Source organism: Manis javanica, chromosome 3, assembly GCF_040802235.1.
Source record: "Manis javanica isolate MJ-LG chromosome 3, MJ_LKY, whole genome shotgun sequence".
Taxonomy (NCBI): Eukaryota; Metazoa; Chordata; class Mammalia; order Pholidota; family Manidae; genus Manis; species Manis javanica.
The window spans coordinates 42,185,910-42,212,967 of record NC_133158.1 but is presented as its reverse complement, the minus strand read 5'-3'; the positions used below and the strand labels follow the sequence as shown (position 1 = coordinate 42,212,967).

At 51.7% G+C, this 27,058-nt stretch overlaps 1 protein-coding gene and 1 long non-coding RNA gene across 8 annotated transcripts in view; one reads left to right on the top strand and one right to left on the bottom strand.

Moving 5' to 3' along the window:
* SLC37A1 (solute carrier family 37 member 1) overlaps positions 1-7,871 on the top strand; it is a 69,120-nt gene extending 61,249 nt beyond the window's left edge. For all 7 annotated transcript variants that reach the window (XR_012129106.1, XM_073231293.1, XM_073231292.1 and 4 more), the window contains 3 exons: positions 2,520-2,617; positions 6,362-6,426; positions 6,926-7,871. Coding sequence is in view for 6 of the 7 variants with exons in the window: in XM_073231293.1 (XP_073087394.1) it covers positions 2,520-2,617; positions 6,362-6,426; positions 6,926-6,941 (179 nt within the window). In the remaining variant the exon portion in view is untranslated. The remainder of the gene's footprint in view (positions 1-2,519; positions 2,618-6,361; positions 6,427-6,925) is intronic.
* Positions 7,872-14,277: 6,406 nt separating this feature from the next.
* On the bottom strand, positions 14,278-26,421 carry LOC108406249 (uncharacterized). Its single transcript, XR_001855410.3, has 3 exons — positions 26,311-26,421; positions 23,018-23,217; positions 14,278-15,806 (listed from the first exon to the last, which is right to left on the bottom strand). It is a non-coding gene; the product is annotated as an uncharacterized lncRNA (long non-coding RNA).
* Positions 26,422-27,058: the final 637 nt, after the last annotated feature.

The window sequence follows — 27,058 nt, the reverse complement described above, 5'->3', positions numbered from 1 at the left end:
TGGGTCCCTGAGTGGAGCTCACTGCAGGTCGCGCTGGGGAGCTGGACTTGTGCTGTCTCACTTGATGAGTAGTTTGTGGGCACTCACGTGCGGGCTGAGAGTCCTTTTTCTCCAGATCCCAGCACCTGGAGCTTCCACTGTCACCCACAGTCGCTGTTGCCCATAGCCCAGGCCTTCACCTCTAGCCTCCAGTCTTGCCCTGGAAGCCTCGGGCTCCTGGCCTTGTCTCTTCATCCGCGTGCTCTGGGTGCCTGGTGGCCCACCCAGTTTGACACACAGGCCCTTCATCTCTGGGAAGCTGTGCTTGATTTTCTCTGTAACAAATTCCCCCTACCTTTTTCTGTTTTTAATTCCTGGAAAACTTATTAGATGGACATTGAACTTTCTAGATTAATCCTTCTGTTTCTCTTTTCCCTTCTCACCTGTGTCATTGTTCCCTCTACTTTCTCAGAGATGTACTTTATCTCCCAGCCTTCATGTGGAGCTTTCTGTGGCTGTCATACTCTAATGTTCATTGGCGCTGTTCTGCCTTTGGGTGCCCTGTGATTTCCTGGGCGCAACATGTGTTCAGCTGAATCCTGTGAAACCGCTGATACTGACTTGGTTTGCAGATACCTAGTAGGAGTATCATAGACTCAACTTAATCCTCTGCCGTTCTCCCAGGTAGTACAGCATCCTAGGGGCCGCTTCTCCCCAGTTGTTGGTTTCCTCTAGGTTCCCCTCCTCCTACCCATCTGCCCACCCTGGGGCTCTCCTCAGACGCAGGGGGATCTCGGCTGCCCCTTCACATAGTCATATTTGAGAATGAGCCACTAAGGAGCCTGTCCTGCATGGAGGGTGTGTCAGCTGCTGGTCTTCACAGGATGGGGTCCGGCTGAAATCTGGAGGAGGGACCGCCCCCAGTGTCCATGGGGGCTGTGGGCCAGCTGCCAGCATTCCTGTCACCATGTGGGAGGGTGGACAGCTGTTCGGCAGGAGCTGGTGGCCTTCCCAGCATTCTCTGGTGCTCAGTCGGTGCCTTGTCCCTGCCCCACCTTTGACTTTGAGTCCCTGAGCTTAGAGCCTCTGTGCCAGATTCCAAGGCTTTCCTGGTGGGATGGAGGTCATAGGAGTATCGACACTGAGGAGGAGAAACCTGGGATCTTGGGAGGTGGAGGACATATCCAATAGTCCTTTATGAAAGATTGTCAGCTAACTTCCCTGTTTGCTCTGCTGCCCGCCTTTCCTGCCTTCACCCTCACCTGCCTCACGTGCTTGGATGGGCCGGGCTCTGAGCAAGAAGCCCCTGGGCTGACTCTCTCTAGAACAAGGAAACTGGAGTGTGTCAGCTGTTAGACCCTTTAAATTCCATCCTCCAAAAACAGGTGCCTTCTCTTTGTGGGCTTATAATCTCTTCAGTTCAGCCATGGTCCACTTTGTGGTGTTTGGGAGGCATAGACATAAGCACACATCAGCAGGCTACTGTGTCTACCTGCAAGTTCTTCCGAGGCGAAGAAAGTGCAGGAGCTTCTCAGATTATAGAAGTAGTAGGTGTTCTTTGTGCACACCAGAAGCCATGTTCGTGCATGTGAGGTAGGAAAGACCCTAGGAATCCTGTCAGAGATTAAATCCCAGTTAATAACTGGCATAAATTCTTCATTCTTCTTGGCATGCCAGGACAGTGAATCTCCCTGTTACACATGCACCATAATTTATTCCAATCTCTTTTAGGAAAATAAATAACCAAATTGCACAACAAACATTCTTAGATATTTGTGGGTCTTTTGAGGAATATTTCCTTTCCATTGTTTTAACATTTTTTTAAAATTATTTTGACATGATTTCAGACTTAGAGAAGTTACAAAAATAGTACAAGTAATTCACATTTACTACATTTGCTTTATCATTCCCCTCTCACTCCCCCACATGCACACGCATGCACTCACGTGTACACATACACACGCATACATGCAGACTTAGGAATATACATGTGCATACTTTTTCCCAAATCACTTAAAAGTAAATTGGGACATGCTGCCCTTCTACCGATAACTCTGAATTCAGTATGTGTTCCCTAAACACAAGGAATTCCCTGATGTCACCACAGCACAATTATCAGAATCAGGAAATAAACATTGACACAGTTTCGTGTTTCACCAAGCCTTATTCTTGTTTCACCAAATGATATTCTTATAACATAAGAGTATCTAAGATTGTGTATTAGATTGATTTCTTAATAAATTTTTAAATAGGATTATTGGATCAAAAGAACGAACATTTTGATGTCAATGCATGTTTTTTTATTTGCTTCCATAAAAAGGTGCCACTCACACCCCCGCCATGCTGAGTAATACAAATCCTCTCGCCCCTTATCACTCTGATGGGTGAGAATGAGGTTTTACTGTCTTAATGTGGCCTCTTTAATCATGAGTGAGGTGTTGAGTGGTGTTCTGTGTATTTATCGGGCTTGGGTATTTTAGACAGTCACATGCCAGAGCCGTCCTCACACAGCACCATGCGTGTCCCCTGCTTCATTTCAGGAGCAGCCCTGGGCCCTTTGCTGGCTGGGCTCATCTCCCCATCTGGATGGAACAATGTGTTCTACATGTTGATGTTCGCAGATGCCTGTGCCTTATTGGTAAGTCCTCCTATTGGTCCATCTCTGTGGCTGTTGACCAAACACTGCGCCCTCCAGCCCTCCTCTGCTCGCTTCTGTGGGCTCCTGCAGTTCTCAGGGAGGTTGGACCTGTAATGTGCCAGCTTCCCCAAGTGATCATGGCCCAAGGCCCTTTCTCTTTCTGGTTTAAACAAACGTCAGAAGCAGAAGCAGGCCCAGAGTCTGGTGCCCTGCAGTTTCAGGCAGGTTGGCAGAGAGGCAGGGAGCAGGGCTCCCAGCTTTGGGTCCTGGCCCTGTGAACTGTCAGGTGTGCGTGCACCAGGGCAGTTCCTGAGCCTCTGTCCTGCAGCTTCCGTATTTTTAAGTGGCCATAATAATGGCACCCAACAAAGGATTGTGGTGGAAATTGGGAAGTGTTGCAACAAGACCGTGGCCCTCATTGGCCTGGAACCCCTCCTGCTTCCAACAGTCACCTGGGAGGCACCTGACACCCTGTGCCCAAAGGGATAGAAGGGAGAAGGGAGGCAGTGGCTGCCCGTACAGGAGCCCAGCAGTGGAGGGGACAGAGGGCAGCCTGCACAGGAGGGGATGGAGGGCAGCTGGCACAGCGCTGGGCAGTGGAGGGGGTGGAGGAGGGAGCTCTGAGCATTCTGCTTTCTGCCCCTGTTCTCTGGCTCGGCTCCCTATCCCTCTTGCACTGAGAGTTGAGGTCTTCAGGCTGGAGAAGACAGGCCACAGTCAGGGCCGTACGGCAGACACCTGCGCACGCGGCCTCCATGCAGCCACCCTCACTGCCTCTGAGCACGGCACACCCATACCTGAAGCCCCGAGGCTCCTCTCATTTCCCCCCAAAAAACCTGAAGTTGTTCTTAAGACATGAGTTAAAGAATCTGGAAATATTAACTCCATCAATTAAGTGGAAGTTATATTTAATTCCAGAGAGCCCTAAGCACAGCTGCACCACATTTCGTACAGGATCAAATACCTACCCTCAACCCGTGAGCCTGTTAGGTTTTAAAAGGCTATTCCTGAGATGCTTTGGTTTTTTAAGTGCCTGAGGGTTTTAGTTAAATATCAGATCATTTCCACTCGGTAGCAGTGAAACTTCCCTCACTGTGGCTTCTTAAGTTCTGAAACTCTTCTACTTCAGAAATGCCGGGAAATATACATTGAACTTCCTTTCCAACGCACAGCTAAGCCCCTAAGGCAGGCCGGGCATCCCCCGGCCCCCGAGACATAGAACCAACATGAGTACGTCCTCAGGCTGACACTGCAGCGGCCAGTTGTCCGTCTCGGGAACCGAGGGGCTGGGTGGTTATGCCCAATCAGAAAGGGGGGCCACAGTGGATGGCCCCCACAAGATGGGGAGCTGGAAGTGGAGCTCCATTAGGCTGGGACCCGCAGAGGCTGTACTTGCACAAAAGGGCTGCCACGAAATACACTACATGGCATTTGCCCAAGAAGGCAGGGCCTCCAGGTCCACTTCACCAGCTGACTGATGGGCAGGGGGGAATCCACCCTGGGAATTCTGAGCCCTGGACGTGCCTGCAATAAGCTTAAATTTAACTTATATTATTTAAGTATACATAATATGTTTTTAAAAACTGGGTAAATGTGGTCCTGGAATGGTGATATGCCTGGTCTTAGGCAGAAGCAAATCTAAACCATTTGCAAGGGACAGACCTACATGGGCTTTGCACAGCTGACACCTACTTCAGGTGAGCCCACCACCCAGACTCGAAGAACAGTGCCCTGCGGTGGAGGGACAGGTGTGGCAGGAGTGCGCCCGCACAGCTACGGCTGAAAGGATCACCAGATACCGCAAACACAAACATAACTTACATCAGCAGCCATGTCAGAGAGGGGGCTGAAATTGTGAGAAAGGAGCAGGACAGGGCTGGGGGTTGCAAACATAAGGAACCACCAAGGTGCAGCACAGAAAGATGGCTGCTAGGGAAGAGAGGTTAAACACAGAAGGAGGGCCAAAAGGGGTGGTCCGGCGTCCACGAGGAACTCCGGACGGGGCTGCGGGGACAGGCACAGGAGCAGTGGATGGAGAGAAAACAGCTGCGGACTTATGGAGACAACGAGTGGTGGCTGCAGCCTGGGGGGGAAACTGCAACATGGTCCAAACAATTGTAAATGGACTAAACTCACCAGTTAACAGCAGACTGTAGGCTGGCCTTAAAAATCCAGACTGTTATTTACAGAAAACACACCTGATATGTAGAATTCAGGACCAAAATCAAAGGAAGTAAAAATATCTAATAGGCAAATAATACCCAAAAGAAAGCTGGGCTGGCTGGGTCAGAAGAGGGACACCAAGAGCCAAAGGCATCGGCGGGCAGAGTGGGCAGCCAGCAGCAGAGCAGCCCCGCCAGCAGGGGCCTAAGCGCCCGGCGGACACGCCTCCAGGCGGCCGGACCCGCAGACCCAGGGTGCTCACGGGGCTGGCTGCAGTGCGTGACCCCAGCAGGGTGGCCCGCTGTCATGCGGCTCTCCATGCGGGGAGGCCTCCGCACTCACCCGGGCACCCAGCACTGCGGTCGCGCCAGAGCGTGCCCTTTGTCCTTCAGAACTGTTGCCACTAGTGACAGTTTATTCCGTGCCTGCATGTGACACTTGTTCGTTTCTTCCTCGTTTCCATTCTCTTAATGACCCGCGTGTTGCAATCATAGGCTCTTCTTATTAACACTCTGCACGCACTGGGCATGGTGGACCTTGTGGATAAGCTCCCAGCCCAAAGCTGGTGGGGCCAATGCTGGTTATTGGGGGTACAGGTTCAAATTCCCGGTGATCCGCTCGCCCAGCAAACATTACTATTGCCGCCAGTGCGGTGTTTGGCACCCAACAGGTTCCCACCCAGGCTTCACCACCACAACTGTGTAAACTCTCAGGGGGCCAAGCCATGCAGCTGGGTCACACTTTCTCTGTAGGAGGACTTGCCCCAGGACCCTGCTTCACTGCACACTGTTCAGGGGTGGGGGGATCCTCTGTGGGGCTGCTGTCACGTTGGCGGAAAGACCAGGGTCACAGCCACATACAGAGCCAGCAGCCTGGCCTGCGCTAGGTCACCAGTGTGGGTGGTCAACTGGCTCAGCCCTGAGGGCAGTAGAGGGATGGGGAGGGAAGGAGATGGGGACCCCGGGCATGGAGCAGGAATGGCCGTGGGTCACTGACGGCAGCTGTGGAGGCAGCGGGGGCAGGGGGTGGGCAGGAATCTCTGGGTCCTGGGGTGAGGCTCTCGGAGAAGCCTCCTGATAAAGCATAGCTCTTCCCGCCTGCCTAAGGCCCGAGGATACTCCCCTGGCTGTTAGAGCCCCTCCCTAGTGTCACCGGGATTGTAGGCCACCTAGTCTCTTGTGTCTCTCTATCCAATGTGGACATTTTTATGATTGGAGTCACTTTATTTTAGACTCCCTTTAATCCAGAAGTCACTCAGGCAGAACTCTGTCCAGCAACCTTTTTTCTAGGAGCGGGTGCCCAGAGGTGGCTTGTTGGACTAGGTAAGCGCTGACCGGCCCTGGGACCAGGCCGCAGGCCCCTGCTGTGCAGCTTCAGGCCCCTAAGCCTTTTTGTCCTGATGAGAAAGTCTTTCCACTCCGACGCCCTAGTATGGGGTTTGCTGAGCCACAGGCACAGATGAGCCCAGCGCCAACCAGGGTGAGCAGCCGCACATGTGTGGGGCTGCGGCCCACGGGGAGGCCCAGTCTGCTCAGCCTCTGCCGGCAGTTAAAGGTGGTCTCAACTTTGTTTTGGGTGCAGTTCCTGATCCGCCTCATACACAGGGAGCTGAGCTGCCCGGGGTCAGCGACGGGGGACCAAATGCCGTAAGTGCCCCCACAGTCTGAGCGCAGCTGCAGACCGTTCTGGCTTATCTGCCTCCCGCACCTGGTGCTTCCTAAAAGAAAGCAAGTTCACCAGCTGTCCCTTTCATTGCACGTCTCGTTCAGCCTCATTTTTCCTTTCCTAATAAACACCTTGGTGTGAATGTGATCCTGGAAATCTCTCCTCAGAATCTGAGTGAGGAGATGTGAGGGGAAATTGCCGGCTTTGTTCCCTCTGAGCGGCAGCTTTCTGACACAGAGAGCAGCTGCAGGAGCTCAGCCTGGGCCTCTGCTCCCCCTCCTGTCTTCCTCTTCGCTCCCCTGCATCCCCAGAAGGCTGTGGGGTGGGGTGGGACTGCCCACCTCCCAGTGGGCCTCTGGAACACCCCAGCAGAGGTGGTGAGAAGCTGACTGCTGTGGGGCTTATGCACGGGGCATGAACCCAGCATCTGTCCTTGGCCATCGCCAGCTATGTAACAGCTGCTCTTTTATCCTCTTCCAGGTTTAAGGAACACTGACCCCTCAAGTCCCATGGAGGGAGGCTGGGCCTGTCCTTCACAAACTGTCTTTCAAGGAAAAATTCAAGTAAAGGATCCTGTGTTGAAAAGAATAATTTACCCTTGCCTTTTGCACACACACCTGGAAAAGACACAAAGCCACCTCCAGAATTCTGGTACGATTTTAGACGAGCCATGGAGCTTGGGATACAGTGAGAAAGTTGGCGAGACGCACTGTCTGCTGCTGCTGCTGCTGAGCCCAGACGAGACGGCCCTGGCAGTCAGGAGCCTGGCAGACCCCCCGGCAGCTGCTCTGGGGGCCATGCATGGTGCTCGGAGGAGCCTCGGTCTCCCTCAGGAATTTCAGCAGAGAATGTTCTAGCAGGCTGAGCTCGCCAGCAAGACTCCTGGGGACACCTGGGTGTGCTGCATGGAAGACAGGATGCCACAGCCTCTGAAAGGGCAGAAGAAACCAGACAAGCGGATCAGGACCAAGAAAAGTCCTAGAGCCGCCACCTCACCCAAGGACGCTGCCAGCTCCTCCTCCCTCTGAACGGACCTAGAAGCTGATTGTCAGGAAGTGACCAGCCGTGACGCCGCCTAGACCTGCTTGGGTCAGAGGCCCTGAGCGCCAGCCCCACAGCGGCCTGGAGGGGGCTGCCATCCCAGCCCCCGCAGGCCGCTGTGGGGCCCAGGAAGTGGGGCTGGGAGTGAACTGGCCTCCAGTCAAGTGGTCTCCTTCTCTCCATGACACGCCAGATGCCTAGAACTGTCTTCAGCTACAGAGTGGACTTATTTATTTAAAATGTGTACTGTTACAGAAGTTTAAGAAACAAATGGCATTTTGTTATTTATTAAGACAAATTCCAATGGTTCTCTGGCCACTTGTTTTCTGGGTGTTGCCTAGCAAAGTACATATCCACCCTTTGAAATAAAATGTTTTTTTAAAAAACTCAAGCAGAATGTTGATTATTTCTGCTCACCTTTCTGTTATGTTAAAAAAGAGAAAACTTCCAAATAGAGCTGCGTGTTCTTGGTGTCCTCAGGGCTGGACGTGGGGTGAGGGTGGTGGGCAGGGAAGGGGGGTTGCAGCTGGAAGCTGAGACCATTGCCAACAGAGAAGGGGCCACCCTGCTCAGGGGCAATCCCTGGTTAGCACAGAAGCCGGCCCAGCAAACACAGTATCTGGATATTTTCTAAACTCAGTGCAGAGGGCAGCTGGCATGCAAGGTCAGGAGGACACCAAGCAACTTCCTTCCCATGGGGCCCCTGCACCACGCTTGCCAGAGGCGGCCAGACCGGGGGCTTTAGAATGGCAACTGTCCTCACAAGACAGGCCTGCTTGTTTTCACAACCAGAGTTACACTTGTCTCGCCCACGTGTCTCCTGGGTTCCTTTCCCCTGTGCTTCCTCCTGCCCCTGAGCCTGCTCACCCAGGCCGCTCCTTATTCTCCCCTCCTGCCCTCAGCTGTGAGTGCCCCTCCCTGCCCAGCCCCCATTGTTCTGCCTGGGCCTGAATGATGTAAATGTGGGGTGAGCTCCGATGTAGACCCACTTTGTTTTTGCCCTGCCCTGGAGGATAGCTGCTGACTGTTGGGGGTTCAACAACAGGAAGCGTTTAGGGGGTGATTACTGTTTGCCCCCAACTTGGGACTAAAGCATTGAAGGTGGTTTCCATACCCCATGGAGGAAGCTCTCTCACTGAGCCCTACGGTGCCTCCCAAGATGGAGAGTCAGGCCTTTTTGAAAATGAGTTCACATGGCTATTTTTTAAAGCAGTTTAGCTGTAACACACTCTTGACCCGTGAATGGAAGATTTTATCATGATCTTTTAAAGAGAAAAGTGTGTGATTTCAAAATAAATATACATCTTCATTTCATCCTGAGCAATAGCGGAGATGATCTCCTCTGCAAAGGGCCAGTTATGGGGCGGGCATGCATTCATATGGAAATGTGACTGCCTTCCATGAATTTATATGTCGCTGAGCCTTCCCCATTCAGATCCCCACAAAGTACCCAGGGTGACTGACATGCAAGCTCGGTGATGGTGGTGATGCTGAGACAGAGGACTCGGCCTCCAATCCTGAAGGAAAGAAAAGCCTCCTGGAAGCTCCACGTCAAAACCCAGAACTCCCCTCCAGTCACGCGCCGATGAAGTCCAATAAAAAGAAATTGCTAGAAAAAGTGAAGTGGTAAAACAAGTCCTAATTTTTTACTGTTAGATTCAAAAGACATAAAATGCTGCTGAGCTGCTATGGAAGTCTGTAAATGCCTACTCTAGCCTCGGCATATCTTGCAGTGAGCAGTAGCAGCTCAGAGACTGGCAGCCACCCCGTGCCGCCCTGAGGAGGAGGGAGAGAGGGCACGGAGGTGCTGCAGGGCCATGTAGTGGGACAGCAGTGAAGGGGGCCGGGGTGCTGCAGGGCCATCGGTATGCAGGGGCCGCTGTGACCTGTTCATGCCACATGTCCCATGGAGTGTCCCCAAGGAGCCATGCCAGCCTGCCTGCCAGGGCACCCCTGGGTCTGCCCACCTCAGGCATGCAAACAGGTCTCCTGTAGTGGCCCAGCCATACGCTCTGCTTCTCCAATTCCGGCCCCTGGTTCAAAAAGCAGGGGAGAGGTGCTGTTCAGGGTACTGAAATGCAAAGCATTTTCCTTCTTTCTGTTGCAGGAGGCTGGACAGCAGGGAGCCAAAGCTTCAGTCCCCTGTACCTGCTCTTCCATCCCGCCTCCTTCACTGACAAACCACGAGTGAAGAAAGAGCATCCCCCAGAATTTCAACATGGCAACTGCAGCGCATTTAGCCCACAGCACAGGGGCCTTGAGCACAAGCTGCTGCGTGACTGCCACAGCCAGTGCCCCTGAGGCTGGCCCTGCTGACACAGGAAAACAATGCTCCGCCCAGGCGGATGGAGTCTGGTCCTCACCCTGTCTTTGACGTGGGGCCAGAGTGGAAATGGGAGCAGGTCCACATGGCCTCCCTTCCCCTGGGGGTGCCCTCCATGTAATGAGCCACTTCAGGTTCCCTGGGGGCCCTGCGCCCATGTGCTCCAGAAGCCCCTGCCCCTGAAAGAACGTGTGCATCTGTATCTCACCCTGTAGCGCCTCCCCCAGGCTGCGCGGCCACGCCTCCTGACCCAGCTGGCCAATGCCTGTGGGTTAGCCTTGCACCAGCCAGCTTGGTGTCACTGTCACCTGGAGGCTCATCCTTTCTGACATGCTTCAGAGAAAGTCAGGGTTAAGGGCTGCTGGGCCTGTGCCCATCCCCGGGCCTGTCCCTAGCCACTGCAGAGGGATGCTGACTGACACGGGACCTGATGCTGCATCCTTACAAAGCAGAGGCTCTGAGCACGGCAGAGACCTTCAGCGGGAAGCGCCGTCCGGACTGGGAGCCAGACCCTGTCAATCTCCGCAGAAACAAAGGAGCACCCATGACAGACATGCAGCCCGACTGTGAACCTGGTGGGTCACTGAACCACCCAACCCCATGACAGGTCAAGGGTGTTGCCTTTGAAAGTCACTGCAAGCCAACTGGCAGTGACCAGCACTGGATGGAGAGCCCTTTCCAGCTGAGCCGATGGCAGGTGAGATGCCAGGGCAGCAGGGGCCTCCTCCAGTGCTGAGAAGTGAGCAGAGGGCGGGCAGGCAAGGGGCACGGTGGTCCCATGGATGGGGCTGTGCTGGCTGGCGGCCCTGCTCTGCTGCAGAAATTCCAGGTGGGGACAAGAATTTCCTGATCTTGGAATGGGCCCCAGCGTCCTCCAGGACACACGTTCAAGTGGCCACGCCATAGCCTAGGTGAGGGACTGCAAGGGCTGGGAGGTTGGCCAGGACAGACTGGCACCTGGACGTCATGACCATCTGGGCTCCTAGAGAAAACTGACGGGATTGCAAAGTTTCTGTCACCTGCTTCCTTACTGTGGGCACCCAAGGCGACCCTGCCCCGTCTCATGTTCTACTGGGAGGCCTGAGTCAAATATCCTGTTATCTGTTGGAATTTGGACTCAACCTGCTTCTAGAAGGCTTATGGGGGAAGATGTGCACTGAGTAGGGGTGCAGAGAAATCGAAGGTCCAGGGCCTTCGGGTGTGGTGCACATGCCCCAAAGTGTCCTCAAGCCCATCCAAAGGACCTGAGGTCCCGGAGGCTGTGCAGCCACTCCTGCGCCCAAAAGCCTTATTTGGATTTTTTTAAACTGAGGTGAAATTCACACGACACACCCTGGCCATTTCACAGCGTGCACGTTGCTGGCATTGGTGCTGTAGGGGCCAAGTGTAGGCCACCCCAGGATGGGCCGTTGTGACATGCAGTTCACTGGGCTGAAGACATCCTGGCCCCAAAGGCTCAGGAAGACACTTGGCCCACCTGCCCCTCACACACCTGCACAGAAAGTTTATTTGACAAGACAGTACCTAGACGGGAGTGCAGGTGACCTCATGGTGGAGGTGCACTTAAGGGTTCAGGGTTTGGGGTTTAAAGGGCCTCTTGGAAGGGGTTGACATGAGGCATGATGTATACAAGTGGTTAATAATTCCTTTGAAGTTTTGTCATAAGAACAGAGTTAATTAGGTGACTGTGTTGATCTGGATCTCAGCATTCTTTATCCACAGAGGTTCATTTATACTTGGGAGGTCTGTCTCCTGTCCTGGTTACAAAGTTACTAACCGATTAAGGAGCTGGAAGAAGGGGGCGAACAGCATAAAGTTTAAGTTAAGCCATAAGCTGAGCCTTTTTCACCAGGCTAAGAAGATTTTACAATGGCCTGAGCCTTGTCCCATTTCCCTGCTCTCTCAGCAAGAGCCAGGGGTTGGGAGCTGGCTACTGAGCAGAAGGCAGCTCAGTCTTGCCAAGCTAATGTGAGTCTGGGTGCTGAGACCCTCTCTGTGCCAGGCAGAGCATCCAGCAGGTCCACTCGGTTCACCAGCCAGCCTCTGAGGACTCAGAGCTGGGAAGGTGGTTTCCAATCCATGGACGGGTCTTGCCCATCCCATGCCTCCCAGGCAGCGACGGAGACAGCAAACCCAGGCTGAGCTCAGCGCCCTGACCAATGTCAGGGCAATAACACGCGGCAAGGAGGGAAAATGCCCAGAGCAACCTGTAAATACCCACAGGGGGCCTCTCCACTTGCTCCTGTTCACATGTTCATTTTCCCCTTCCCTTCCCAACCCACAGGCCTCAATAGATTTGTCCTAACATCTTTCCTCACCTTTCCTCTCCTCTTCCTGCTGGATTTGGTTTCTCGGGGGTTTCCTGATAGCACCAAATGGCTCGTTATGGCTGGGACACATCCTACGTGGATCCTACATGCAGGGACCCACCAGATTTAAACTAGACCAATTGGACTAATGTTTTACTTCTCTTGGGTCAAAGTAAGACTATGGCCTAAAACACGCAGCTAATTCTGACCAAAAGATGTCCTTCCACTCCAGGTACACATGACTAAGGTCCGTGCATTGCTTATGCCCACCCCAGGAAGCCTGGGGCTATGGTGGGGACAGGAGGGGCAGGTGCCAGCTTGAAAGGGGAACACTCGTGTTTATACCACAACACGGCTGCCCCCAAAAGACTGAGGTGCCCCTGCACCTCCAGTGGCTCTGCCTTTGTGCCCCCAGCCCCCACACCCCCCAGCCACCCTGCCCTTGTACCCCCAGCCCCTGTACCCCCAGCCACCCTGCCCTTGAGCCCCCAGCCCCTGCACCCCCCAGCCACCCTGCCTTTGTACCCCCAGCCCCTGTACCCCCAGCCACCCTGCCCTTGTGCCCCCAGTCCCTGTACCCCGAGCCACTCTGCCCTTGTGCCCCCAGCCACCCTGCCCCTGTACCCCCAGCCACCCTGCCCTTGTGCCCACAGCCCCTGTACCCCCAGCCACCCTGCCCTTGTACCCACAGTACCCATATCCCCAGCCACCCTGTCCTTGCATCCCTAGCCACTGTGGCCCCCACCCCCACTGCCTCCAGCCGCCTTCCCTGTTTGCTCCCCACACACTCCTAACAAAGCTATCCATGCTCCAGGGGTGGGGGATAGTTGGTGCCACAGGGTCCAGCCAGGGGCTGTGCCACGGTCTCAGCCAGGCACTACCAGGGACTCCCCCACGGCCCAAGGGGTCAGTGGGCTTAGGGACGTGCCAGCTGCTCCGCCAGGGAGCTGGAAGGCTGAGAGCCCTATTTTTGTTTTCTTTGTTCTGTTCTAAGAGAACCCAGTTCTTTGCTACCACAAGAGGGCCTCCCAGTGCTGAGTCACAGGAGGACCTGGGGAAGGACAGCGCCCTGGGTCCCCTCCCCAGGCCAGGGCACACAGGGCCACCCCAGCACTGCTCCCCAGCAAGTCCTCCTGGCACTTCCCTAGAGTTTTGGGGCATCAGGGGGTTTGTTTGCTTCCCTTGTGCATTTAATGGGGCACCAGAGTGGAAGGGCAGGCGCAACATGTCAGCTGGGCAGCCTGGGCGGGGAACGACGGGCCCACAGGCAGGGGAATGGGGGCCAGGTGCTGCCGGGGAGGGACACGGGGCCAGCATCCATCCAGTGGCTCCATGGGGGGGGTGCTGTCACATCCAGGACTCACTGAAGGGCTAAGACGTGCAGGAGCTCAGGTCCAGAGAGCTACCATGCGGCGGCTCCCGGGGCCACATGGGCTGAGCCAGGGCTGGCATCCAGGCCTTGCCTGCTGCTCACGGCCATCTGTCCTTCCCAGGCTGGCCAGGAGGTCTGGGCTCCTCCCTCTGACCCAGGCAATCCAGGCTTCCTTGTGATTCCGTTCCACTGTTTTTTTAGACTTCTTATTCAGGGAATCTTCATGTGTGGATGAAAATAGACAAGCTAACACAATAAGCGCCCCATGCCAGTCCCCAGCCTCAACAGTTAGCAACCACATGTGTTTCCTGTTGCATCCCCGCCCTGCCATTTAATTTTCATTGTCATTTTATAATGTTGGTATTTTTAAGCAAATTCTAGATTCAAACCTTGGTACCCCAAACACCTCGCTGCCTTAACCAGCCTGTTTGCTCGGCCTTCTGTTCTGTAGGAGCAAAGATCAGGCTGGGTTTTCCACTGTCCAGACAAAGTGGGCAGAGCCTCAAGAGGCCCGGTGACTCCACAGAGCCCAGCCACAAGGATCAGAGTTGGGAGCCCCCGGGACCCAGGCCCTGCCACTGACCCACACCTGAGGGCAAGGAGCAGGCCCCACCGTGGCCACCCCACCTCCACAGTGATGGCACGCGTGCCGCCTGGGCCAAGCAGAAGGCGTGAGCGACAAGCCCCATGCCGACCCCACTCGGGCCCTCACAGCAGTGCTTTATCAAGTCAGTCGCCTGGTGTTGAAAGAGAAGAGAAATGAGTAAGAAACTCAAGTTGCCACCAACTTTATTTTTAGAAACTGCAGTATGAAATGAAAAATGAAGGTCTCTAGAATACCAAGTAGGGGAAATGATAAATTGATGCCTCCAAATGATATGACATGCAAGGAAACCATCCCAGTGCTGATGACTCAGAGGAGCCTGTGGGGCGGGTGGGGGTGATGATCAGGACCAGGAACCATCGGGGAGCTTTCAATTCAGCAGCAATGTGATCGTGTTGATGACACCCTCCAGGGCTGGCCCAGCTCTCCTCCAAAGCCTCCCAGACCATTTGCAAAGGCAGCATGGGGAGCCGTGATGAGTCAGCGCTTCTCGGGCCCCAAGTCAAGCCGGAGCAAAAATCCAGGCCCTGTGCCCAGAATTAGGACCCTCAGGGGGCAGCGGAGGGAACTGTAAAGACTTTCAGGTACACGACCAGGTGTATGCCAAGGTTCACTCAAGCCCAGAGAGCTGAGTCACTGCCACAGATGCCACCGTGCACAGTCAGCAATAGCAGCGCAGGGGCCGGGCCAGAAAACAGGATGTGTTCTTTCCTGACCACCTGGGCAAGCCCACCTTGGCTTGTCCCCTCCCTGGATGCCATGGCAAGCAGGCTCATACTGCATTTGTCCCCCCTCGAGTCCCTGAACACCCTCCTGACTCGCTGGTCCTCTGTAGTAGTCATTAGTGTTTTCTGCCAAATATTTCCACATTGTGCCCCTTCCAAACATATGCAGCAAGGGCACTGCCAGCCCCCTGCTTGCTCACACAGCGTGCTGCAGGTGGGGGTGACCGCGCACCTTCTGGGCTGGAGCATGTCGCTGCCTGAGCGTGGCCTTCCTTCCAGAGGGCTCTTCCCTCTGCTCTGTAAGTCTGGCTTAGGGGTGGGGCAGAGCCCCTGACAGTCCCCAGCGACCCCAGCCATGTAACCTGCTGGCAGAAGGGCCTGCAGGAGGGCAGCCAGGAAACTATCATCAGAGGCAGGAAGACGGTCCCTCCTGGAGGGAGTGTGAGTCATTTAGTGAAACTGTCACCTGCAAATCTGTGGGAGGCCGATCTTACACCAAAGGAAACCGTAACTCTAGGGGAAGTGGTTGGAAACTGGCTAGTAGCGTGTGTTGGCTGCTGTTGGATTCTGTGGGAAAGATATTACAAGAAAAAAATGAGCTCAAAAAATAATCATCTGGTTCACAAGCGGGGATGAAAGGGAATGGAAAGTTAACAAATTCAGGAACTTGCAGGATTAGAAAGAAGCTAGGCTTCTCAAACACCAACAGCGAAGTGATAACATTGAGAAATGCCTGAAGAAACAACTTCCGGCTGCACTTGGCCGTTTTCAAGACTGACCTCAAGCCATGGCCTCACGTCCATCTCTGAAGCCTCTGGGTGAACCAAGACAAGACCCCGGGACTCCTCACAGGTGGGCACAAGGAAGGAGAGGAGGCTGTGGTGTCCCGTGTAGCTTTATGCAGAGGCAACGCTGACGAGTCTCTCTCTGTAACTGAGTAAGAAGCCACCGGCAGTTGTGAGAGGATGTGACCGAAGAACACACAGCCTGGAAGAAGATAGTCAATGCTCATCATTCGCATGAGCTTTATTCTGTAAAGTCTGCTCCAGCAAATGAGTTAGCAAATACCAAGTCAACACTCCTCGGGGACATACAAGGTCAGGCTCCTGCAAGCCTGTGGTCACAACAGTTTCATCAGTCAGTGATACCTGACCTTGTTTGATCTTTGCTCCTATTTAAAGTACCGTATTGAATACACATTGTTAACTCATTAACACTAGCCTCGTGGCCAACAGCACCGTGAGCCACGCCTGAAGGATGCTCACCCAGCACACGGGTCCTCTGCTCATCGCAACCTTCTTGTGCTTCAGACACTTCCCTGCAGTGCCCGGGACCATTTCACTGCAAGATCACCAACTGAAGCTCAAAACTGAACACAGGCACCAAGCGGGCATGGAAGGACATTTGCTCCAGTGAGCGCAGAAGCCAGAAGGCAGGGCGTCACCTGTTCATCCTGGGCTGGGAACAGCACATCAGGCCATTCAGACGATTTGCACCCTGGTATGTCTGAGGAGGACCTCAGCACTATTGGACTGTTGATGTGGGATTACCCAGAAGTTTACCAGAGCGGGTGGGTTCACACACATGGATCCATAGATATTGAGGAAGGACTGAATTTGAGACCATCTGGGGACTTAGTGGCCATTGACGGGACAGTAGAAAGGCTGGGGAAGAAGCTTAGCCCCCTGAGGGTGGCTCTCCAGGGCCCAGCTCAGAAGGGGCCAAGCCAAGGGAATGGCAGGAAGGGCCCCCAAAGGGCAGAGCAGGGGCCAGAGGGCTGCGGGCTGGGGCCTTCCCCGGGAGAGGCATGTCCCACCCAGGTGGGATGCCAGGGTGGCCTCAGAGCTGTGACTTCCATGAGTCTGCCTTTCCAAGTAAGTATGCTGATGGCTATGGTCCCATCCCTGCCTCCCTATTTTATACTGAATGGGGGTGGTGGTGACTTTTCATTTCATTGGCCTCCAAATCAACAAGTGGCCCATCAGGACCCGCTCAGGGCCCTAGGGCATCCCCCAGCGCAGGGACTCCCCGTGCCATGCAGAAGGTTCCCAGAGCATGGCGCAGGGATGACCAGGGGTTTGGAAAGCAAGGAGAGACTGGACTTCACAGCAAGGAGAGCAGCCTTGGCTGTGGGCTGTGCGCAGGCACTGGCGCTGCTGGCTCTGGGTCCACTCAGGCACTCCAGGGTCGCGTGCATGTTCCCAGAAGCAGACAGAATTTAGCATGCAGGACATTTATTAGGAGGTCCCCTTGGGGTCAACAGCCGTGGGAAGGTGGGGGCAGAGAGGCCATGGCAAAGGGGGCAGTGGGAGAGCCAGGCAGCCACCGGCCCCTGCTGAGATCTGCAGCAAAAATGAGCCGGGGCCAGCTTTGTGGAATGGCCAGCCCGGCCACTGCCCCTGCGGTCACCCTGGGGCTTCTACTTCCATGCAGAATGGGTGAGTACGTGGGCCAGAAGCTCTGCCTTCTGGGAGAATGGTCCCTCCTCGCTCTTAGAACAACCTGAGGGACAACTGCATGTGGCAGCCATGTGGTTTTCACTGGCCCACAGACCAGTCCACACACCAAGGTGGGGCTGTTCTTCCCGTGGTTCACAGGAGGGTGTCTCCATCTGGCGTGGGCGTGAGCTAGGTGATGTGCAGCTTGCTGGCCCTCTGCCCCTGCCTCTGTGGGTCCCAGATGTACATTTCCATCTGTGGTGAATTATTTCTGAGCCCCAACCTTACAACTTATGGGGGTGACAGAATCCAGCTCATCCTGAGCAGGTCCAGATGTGTGACCGGCTGTTCTGTCTCCCAGGGCCCGGTAGCACATCAGGTTATTTTCCAAAAGGCATAGGATTCTCTGCTCCAGATGGCGTGGCTTTGTTCCAAAATCCCAGGGCCCCACATTGTGATTCTGACAGGGGCTTGCCACAAACACCACAGAGCATTTCCCGCCAGCAATGTCTCCCATAGCCCAGGGTGGTCTATCTGGGTGTGTGGCCTGTCTCCTGGCTGCTTGCACTCAGCCTGGATCTGCTGCATAGCCCTTTCCAGCTCTGGGCTCCCTCAATGCTGGAGGCTTTTCTGGTCAACAACCTACGGATTCAAGCAGTGTGCCCAGGTGTGAACATGCTGCCTCCAGAATCCAAGGCATTGTCTGTCTGTCTGTGCAACAGGAGGTGCAAGATGCAATGACGAGCCCTTTCTGCTAGATGGTCAGCCCCAGTATACTGCTGGTTATGGGACCCCCTAAGAATTTTATTTAGGGTTTATTTTCCACCTGCTGGAGCTCAGCTACTTTACTGAGACTTCTAATGTGTTAGCCACTTCTTGCTTATCACCCAATTGGCATGTTGTCATCAATGCAGTAGGCCAATGTTCTCTGAGATGTCCAGGCCACCCAGATCTCTTTGGGCTCATTGGGCAAAGAGTATGTGAGTTGACACAGCCCTGAGGCAAAGCAAAAATGTGTACTGCTATGCCTGCCGTGTGAGGGCAGACTGCTTCCTCCCAGGGAGAGAAGCACGCCCTGGCCAACTCAGAGCAGAAAACCCCATGCCTGGTGGTGTTCATCTGCTCTAGGGATGCTACCTCCCATCTTCACAGGTGCAGGTCAGACCCCTCGGTGGCCGCACTGACCTCTACCCACAGCAGTAATTACAACCACATGTCTTCTGTCAGGTCCGTGCCAGCACCTGCCCCTACAGTTTTGATGTCTTTCCCTCCATTGCTCCCTGGCTCCCACTGTTCCTCCTGTGGTGACCCTGGTTCCATGGCCTGTCCTGCAGTGAATCTGGTCTACAGGGGAGGTCACTGCTGACTTCTTAGTGAGGCTGGTGCATTTCACTGGCTATTACTCAGTGGTGTGCCCCCTGGGACATCCTGGGGAGCATAACCGTCTGGTAGGTTCTGGGTGTTACACCATAGGCCTATTCCTGCCAGCCCACCTCCTGCACCTGAGAAGGACAAAAATTGTCCACCATCTGCCATGACGGCTCTGGTGTTCCCATCTCATGCAACATGACCAATGTTTTTTTCATGCTTCCAGAAACAGTCAGTTCAGGACATCTCCTAAATCCTGCCAAGGTATAAAATTCAGACTCTTAAGAGAGTGCCCTCAAGTCAACAAACTCCCATATCCATTCTGTGACCCAGCCCTTGATGAACCACTCTCAGATCCAGACCCCCAGGGGTACCCACCAGGCAGGCCCCTTCCCGTGTTCAACTCAGCATCCCTGGCTGCACCATGCGGCAGCTTAGCCCAGCTTAGAACCCCACTTAGCCTGGGGGTGGGGGAGCGCATATCCAGAAGCAGACGCACAGTGTCCTGCAGGGGAGACGTCATATTTTGTCCTCAAGCGAGCACAATGCTGGCATCTAACAGGAGGTGCAGCCCACTTCTGCACACTCACGGGGGCTCAAGGAAATCCGAGAATTGAAGATTTTCAAGTGCATCAACCCAGAAATCCCTATTCCATGTGCTAGGGTCCCCTTCCCTTCCAACCAGGGCCCCTTCCTTTAGCAGACCTGCCTCGGTTAGTAGTTCAACCCTCCCTGGAGCCCAGTCACCCTGATGAGTAAGTCCGAGGTGCGGCTCAGCTTTTTCATCCTTCTGCAGCGGGAGCTCTGAGCCTGTTGTGTGCTTCCAGGTCCAGGAGACCCGAGGCTTTCACAGCTGGCTTTCAGTTGCTTACTAATTCCTCCCACATTTATCATTTCCCAGAGCATCTATGTATCCCACCCTGAATCCCCATGACCTTGAGTTGACCGTTTATCCCCTGCCTTTCAAACTCTTGATACATCCCACAGTCACCACAGTCCTGTCCCTGGAAGACCGTCCCAGTTCTCAGGTCACCACCCTGTGCCAGGTGCCAGTTTTTGTTGTTTTTATTTTCGTCAGTGTGATTTTACCTTTAGCATAATTGCATTGGAGTCAGAGAACTTATCCTGCATGATTTTAGCTTTCAAAACTGTTCGAGAGTTACTTCATGACCTATTCAGTAAATATTTCACATATGCAACATGGCCAACAGTTTACCAAATACAGTTGAAAAGGATGAGTATTCAGCAGTCGTTTGCCGTCGTGTTCCATAAATGTGTCCATCATGTCGCATGTACTGATCTTATTAACATATTCTATATCATTACTGAATTTTTGTGTGTTATCTGCAAGGTAATTAAAGAGGTGTGTGAACATCTCCCACGTATTATCGCAGTTGTGGATGTTCCTACTAATCTCCATCCTATCAATTTTCAAAATATATTTCGGTATCATGTTGTAAAGTGCATACAGTATTAGAATTGCTATATTTTCCTGGTGACTCAACATGTCCATCTTTGTCTCTAGTCAATTTCTGTCTCTAGGGATTTTATACCTCAAGTCAATTTTGTCTGATATTAGTATATATACACTATTTTTTGACTGCCATGTTTTTTCCCATTATTTTGTTGTAACCTATATTTGTCCTTAACATTTTAGATATTGTGGATGTACAAAACAATGCCTAGAGAAAATTTTTAGTGTTAAATGCCTTTCTTGAGTTAAAAAAAAATTTGTAGCCAGTGTGTCTTCAGATATTGCTTCTTCCAGTCCTTTTTTCCTGTCCTTTTCAGACTCCATATTTATGAAACGTTCTCACAGCATTCTGTCTTTCACCCTCTAATGTGAATGTTCAATCCATGTGTCCCCCCATGGTTTTATTCTGGATATTTTCTTTTAACCCATTTGCAAATTCACTATTTTTCTCATTAGCTTATCTAATGTTCTGTTAATCCCATCCATTAAGTTTTCTATTTCAGTAATTATATTTTGCAGTTCTCGAATTTGCATTTGGATATTAAGTCATTTTTTATAGCTTCCAATTCTCACTCATTTTAACATTTTGCCTGGTTAATTCCACTATCGAGAGCTCCTGAGGGTCTAATTTTATTGTCTCTGTTTCTGCTGGTTCTTGTCTTTTCTCGTGTGTGTTTCTTTCTTCCAGATTGTGCACTAGACATTGAATTTGGGGAAAAAAACATTTTGTAGAAATAATTTGACAAAAAATCTTTCTCTGAGGACTTTTTATGACTGCCAGGCACCTGGTTATACTGGCAATCTGGAATCACCTTAATCTAATTTTAGGGACTGAGATTTTCCGGGACATCCAGGTGTCTGAAAATGAGACAGAGATTTTGTGAGAGCTTGCTTATTGCCAGTTCTCCTTTTTCCTCAGGTGCAAACTTTCGGGGTCCCAGCCCAAAGCAGAAAGGTTGCTAAGACCCCCAAACTTGGGGGGGGTCTTGGGCTCTAAATTCTTCCCTCTGCCCCTGGGCCATCAGAAGGGGCTTTGCGGCTGCTCCGCCTCCTCTTCCATGAGTGACACACACTCTCTCCGCAGAAAAATGGCCCCAGGCCCTGGGCTCATCCTTCTAGGTTCCTGTCTTCTCCCTGATGTGGGCCATGGTGTTTACTATCTCATTAGTCCATCAATATTCAAGAATATTTTTTAGATATTTTGCTCAAATGTATCTGGTTGTTCTCAGAGGGGGAATGGCCCACATTGCTTAGCACACTATTGTTGGAAGCAAAAGTCTTTATCCATTATTCTCAGCATAAATTCAATAATAACTCATTCTCCTGACACCAAGAGGTCAGCACTTCAAATATGTTCACTTTGGCAGCCCAAGTGTGTTGTTCCATACTCTGAATACAAGTGGGAAAAAACTCACTTAAACATTCTGCAAAGTTCATAAGCTTCAGCACAGGCTGGCCTAAAACTCTGAATAAGTTGCATTCCAAAGTTCATTTGTAAGTGGGTTGTTCAGAGTTCAGAACGCATGTTCCCTTGTGGGAGTCCAAACTTTAAGGGCCCGTCAGGGGGCTGAGCCAGGGGCCATGGTGGCGGCCTGAGTTCCGTGTCATGGATTCGGGGCACAGACAGCAGGAGGAAGGTGCCGTGGCCTCCTGTCTACCAAGCAGGAGGAGGCCCCACCCAGAATGTCAGAGGCAGAAGCTGATGAAATGACTTGCTCAGAAATCCAAGGAGGCGGGGAGCACAGCCAGGACCAGTCTTCCTACTGCCCGTTCCTGTCATCCGTCCATCTGCCTTGCCGCCTCCCTGCCTCAGGGCTGGGCACGACCCTTCTCCCTCTGTCACACACACATACACGTGCACGTGTGCACACATGTATCCACACATGTGCAGTTTGTGCACAGGCACACATGGTCCGAGGCCAAGTTCAACTTTGTACTGGTCATTAATAATTTCTCTAGCTCCACTAATATTTGTTATTCTGATCAGGGAAATTCTCTACCCTTCAGTTCCCAAGTTGTTCCACTGCGTAATAAAGGGTGTGATATTGGCCACCACACATTCTGAGCACAGAGATGAAATAAAAACTGTCAGGAGTTTGAAAAGCAGCAAGATCATGAAGAAACAGAATGATGGGGTGAGAGGAGAGGAGCCCCACATGTGGAGGAGATGGGGCCCCCAAAGGGAAGGTGCTCAAAGCCTCAGAAACAGTCTGCAAACTTGACACTTCCCAGCATCTCTCTAGCCTTTGCTTCTCTTAGAGATGAAGGATGACCTCACACCGTTCTTTAAAGCCGCACATATGGAATCATCGGGTCGGCGAGGTGTCTCCCTGTGCTCATGGGCATGTTTAGGTTTTCTGTGGATTCCTGTTCCTGCCTTTGGCCAAGTGTATAGTTTGTCTACTGATTTGTAAAAGCTCTTTGCATTACATACATTACAAATATTTACAAGTTTCTGTTGTAGGTGGTGGTGTTTTTCCTAGGTATCCTAGAAAGGTACTCACGAGGGGGATACCATTTCGTGGGATGGGCTGCTTCAACCCTGGGTCCCCAGCGATCATAGGAAAGAGGGCCACAGGATCCCGGGAAGCAGGCACACCCCACAGACAGAGAGAGGCATTCCCCTGGGGCAGGGATCATTGATCCTGGTCATCACGGAGGTGTGGGGCTGTTGACACAGAAGAGGGAATGTCTGGCACCTGTGCAATCCCCTGAGGCACAGCTCTGGAGGGTGGGAAGCCCCAGATCAGAGCCAGAGCTCTGGTTCCTGGTGAGGTCCTCTTCCTGGTGCAGACACCACTTTCTCGCTTTGTGTGCCAGGAGGTTGAGAGCACTTGGCTCTACTTGGCTCTCTCCCTCTTATAAGATGCAAACCCCACCACGAGCCCACCTTCCTGACCTCATCTGAGCATACTTACCTCCCAGAGGCCCCACTCCACTGCCGTCGTATCCACACCATCTCCTTCGTCTCCGTCCCATGGGTCCTCCTGCAGCCAGTGTTTCTGCAGGCCTCACTGCTGGCTTGGTGGGGCCCAGGCTCGCCTGAGGGTTGCTGCATCCTCATTGGGCTGTGTTTGCTGTACTTGTCTATTTGCAATTAGAACTGGTCCCTCCAGAGCTGTGCAAATAAATTATTGGTTAAGCCACTTAAGCCACCCAGACTCTAGCAGTTTGTTCTGGCAGCCGGAACTAATGACATTCCTCTAACATGCACATATTTGTAAGATGTGGCTATGCAGTTTCCCATGTCCCATAATCACTCTAGGCACAGAGAAACCCTGGCTGTTGAGCCCTGGGTGAAACATGAGGAGGCCTTGTGAATCTGTGACCTGCTACAAGGTAACTAACAGTGACGTCAGAAACTAACACACACACACACACACACACACACGTGCACACACCCAGGACTTGTCAGGACTGCAGAACTATATGGCCTGGGCATCCTCTGCCTTCCCACTCCGCCCTCCCCAGGTGGTCAGAATCGGGGCCTCCCACAGTTACAGGATGGCTTCCGCATCACCCAGCATCACGTTCCCACCCAGTGTGCACCTCAGCAGGGAGGGAAGCATTACCCAGAAATGCTCCAGCCAACTCCCTGTACATCTCATGGCCGGAACTGAGTCCCATTCAAACTTCTAGACATTCATGAGGTCAGGTGGATGGATGGCTATGATCGGCTTGGACCAGAAAACACTTAATCCCAGGGCCAGGGAAAACTGTGCTCCAATAAGATCCAGGTTTGTTAGCCAGACAAAAGAGGTAAGAACTCACAGTGTCTGCCACCGCATCAAAGCATTAAGCTAATTCTGAGCAGACCATCACCAGGTAGGACCTTTGATGGTGTGATCTCATGGTCTAGACTGTAGGACCTTTGATGGTGTGATCTCATGGTCTAGACTTAAAGGTAGAATTTTAGTATCTAAAATAATTAACTGATTGTTCACTGCCCAATATTATAATTCATCCCTTCAAAGTACATTTATTGAGTATCTATCATGGTTTTTTCAGCAAGTATTATAGAAATAATGGTCTTTTTCTCACCTCCTTACTTAAGCAATATTACCAATAATAGAATCAAAGATAAAAGGGAAGAAGCAAGCTTTGAAAGAATGAAATGCAAATGTATAATTAATCATATCTCACTTATCCAGTGATTCTGTGATCTTTCTAAAAAACATGGTTCACAGTTGTTTTTTGGCTATTCAGCATTCAAACATGCTTCCTGTCATGGAGAGGATGGGGGGATCTCTCTAAGTTAATTTCCAATGGGGAAATGACAGCCTCTTTAACAGCTGGTGTTGGCAAAACTGGACAGCTACATGTAAGAGAATGAAACTGGATCATTGTCTAATCCCATACACAAAAGCAAACTCAAAATGTATCAAAGACTTGAATGTAAGTCATGAAACCATTAAACTCTTAGAAGAAAACATAGGCAAAAATCTCTTAAATATAAACATGAGCAACCTTTTCCTGAACACATCTCCATGGGCAAGGGAAACAAAATAAAAAATGAACAAATGGGACTACATCATGCTAGAAAACTTCTATACAGCAAAGGACACCATCAGCAGAACAAAAAGGCATCCTATAGTATGGGAGAATGTATATGTAAATGACATATCTGACAGCGGGTTAACATCCAAAATATATAAAGAACTCACACACCTCAACACCCAAAAAGCAAATAACCCAATTTAAAAAATGGGCAGAGGATCTGAACAGACACTTCTCCAAAGAGGAAATTCAGATGGCTAATAGGCACATGAAAAGATGCTCCACATCACTAATTATCAGGGAAATGCAAATTAAAACCATCATGAGATATCACCCCACACCAGTTAGGATGGCCAACTTAGAAAAGACTAGGAACAACAAATGCTGGTGAGGATGCAGAGAAAGGGGAACCCTCCTACACTGCTGGTGGGAATGTAAGTTAGTTCAACCATTGTGGAAAGCAGTATGGAGGTTCCTCAAAAAACTCAAAACAGAAATACCATTTGACCCAGGAATTCCAGTCCTAGGAATTTACCCTAAGAATGCAGGAGCCCAGTTTGTTAAAGACATGTGTTTATCGCAGCACTATTTACAATAGCCAAGAAATGGAAGCAACCTAAGTGTCCATCAGTAGATGAATGGATAAAGAAGAGGTGATACACATACACAATGGAATATTATTCAGCCATAAAAAGAAAACAAATCCTACCATTTGCAACAACATGGATGGAGCTAGAGGGTATTATACACAGTGCAATAAGCCAGGCAGAGAAAGGTAAGTACCAAATGATTTCACTCACCTGTGGAGTATAAGAACAAAGCAAAAACTGAAGGAACAAAACAGCAGCAGACTCACAGAACCCAAGAATGAACTAACAGTTACCAAAGGGAAAGGGACTGGGGAGGGTGGGTGGGAAGGGAGGGACAAGGCAACTAAGGGACATTACGATTAGCATGAATAATGTAGCGGGGGGTGGGGGAGCACAGAGAAGGCAGTATAGCACAGAGAAGACAAGTAATGGCTCTATAGCATCTTACTATGCTGATGGACAGTGACTGTAATGGGGTATGTGGTGTGGACTTGATAATGGGGGGTATCTAGTAACCACAATGTTGCTTGTGTGATTGTATATTAATGATACAAAAAAAAATCCAAATGTAAAGTAGAAATAGTAACTTACTCACTGAGTGTCTACTGTGTGTCTGCCATTGCACAAGGAGCTTTCTAACATGACCTCAAAACCACACAATTCTGCAGGGCAAAGATTACTAGCCGTGCTCTCAAACCAGGTGTCATGGGCTGTATTGTGTGCCTTGATCTGTATGCTGAAGTCCAAATACCCAATACCATAGAATGTGGCTGTATTTGGATAATAGACGTTTAAAGAGGTAATTAAGGTAAAATGAAGTAATTAGGGTGGCTCTAACCCAGTATGACTAGGGTCCTTCTGAGTAGATCAGAACACAGACACACACAGAGGGACAGCCACTTACAAGCCAGGAGAAACCAACCCTGCCAACCCCTTAAGAAGAAGAAGGAGAAGAAGCAAGGCCCTCCACCCACCACCAAAGCCTGAGAGGGATGAAGTTTTTCCTTCCCATGGAAGCTCAGGTTCAGGTGCATACGGCTCTGGCCAGATGACTGCAGGTGCACCGTACAGACGAGAGACCTGTGGCCCTGTGCTGCAGGGAGAAAGTACATCCCCAGGCATACCTGCTGGCAGCAGTATGGCGATGGACCCTCCAGGGACGGCTGTGTCCCCAGTTGCTGGGCCTGCCTGCGCCCCTGTCCTCTCCTGAGCCTGGGTCCCCAGCTTCTCTTCACTTCTGTGTATATTGTTTGTTTAGTAAGAGTCGCTTCCTGCTGTTTCAAAACAAGAATCCTGGTTGGTACCTGTGATGAGAACCCCGGGCAGGCCCCTGAGTGTATGTTCACACAGCCACAAAGAGCCCTCTTGACCTGTGAGGTGATTAGCTCTGTTTGGTTTCTAGGGTACAGCCTGTCCACAGACCACAGTCAATATCTTCTACTCTTCAGTGGATTTATTAAAGAGACTTTTGTCACATGGGAGCCTTCCTGCTATTGATTATCTTTGTTATCATAAAAAGGGAAGCTGAGATCATCTGTTAACCGTGGGGAGAAATGGACTGTATGGCGAGCTGTTTTGTGCACGCAGGTCACTATTTCACACCGTGACGTGCGGCTCTCACAACTCCCCCAGCTCATGACTTTAAGACTGAGTCTTGGTACAAAGGCTTGCATCTTTTCCACAAGACATTACCTCTTGAAAAACTTTTACGAAGGGGACTTAAGGATGTAGGCAGCAAGTGAGAATGGGCTTCACCACGAGTCTGTTTGTGCGGGGCTCCCGGGCTGCCTGTGCTCTCTGGCCTGGAGCAGGCGCCTCTCACAGCTGCCCTGTGCTCTGCTTAGTTCACTTCCTGTCTCAGTGGATCCAGGC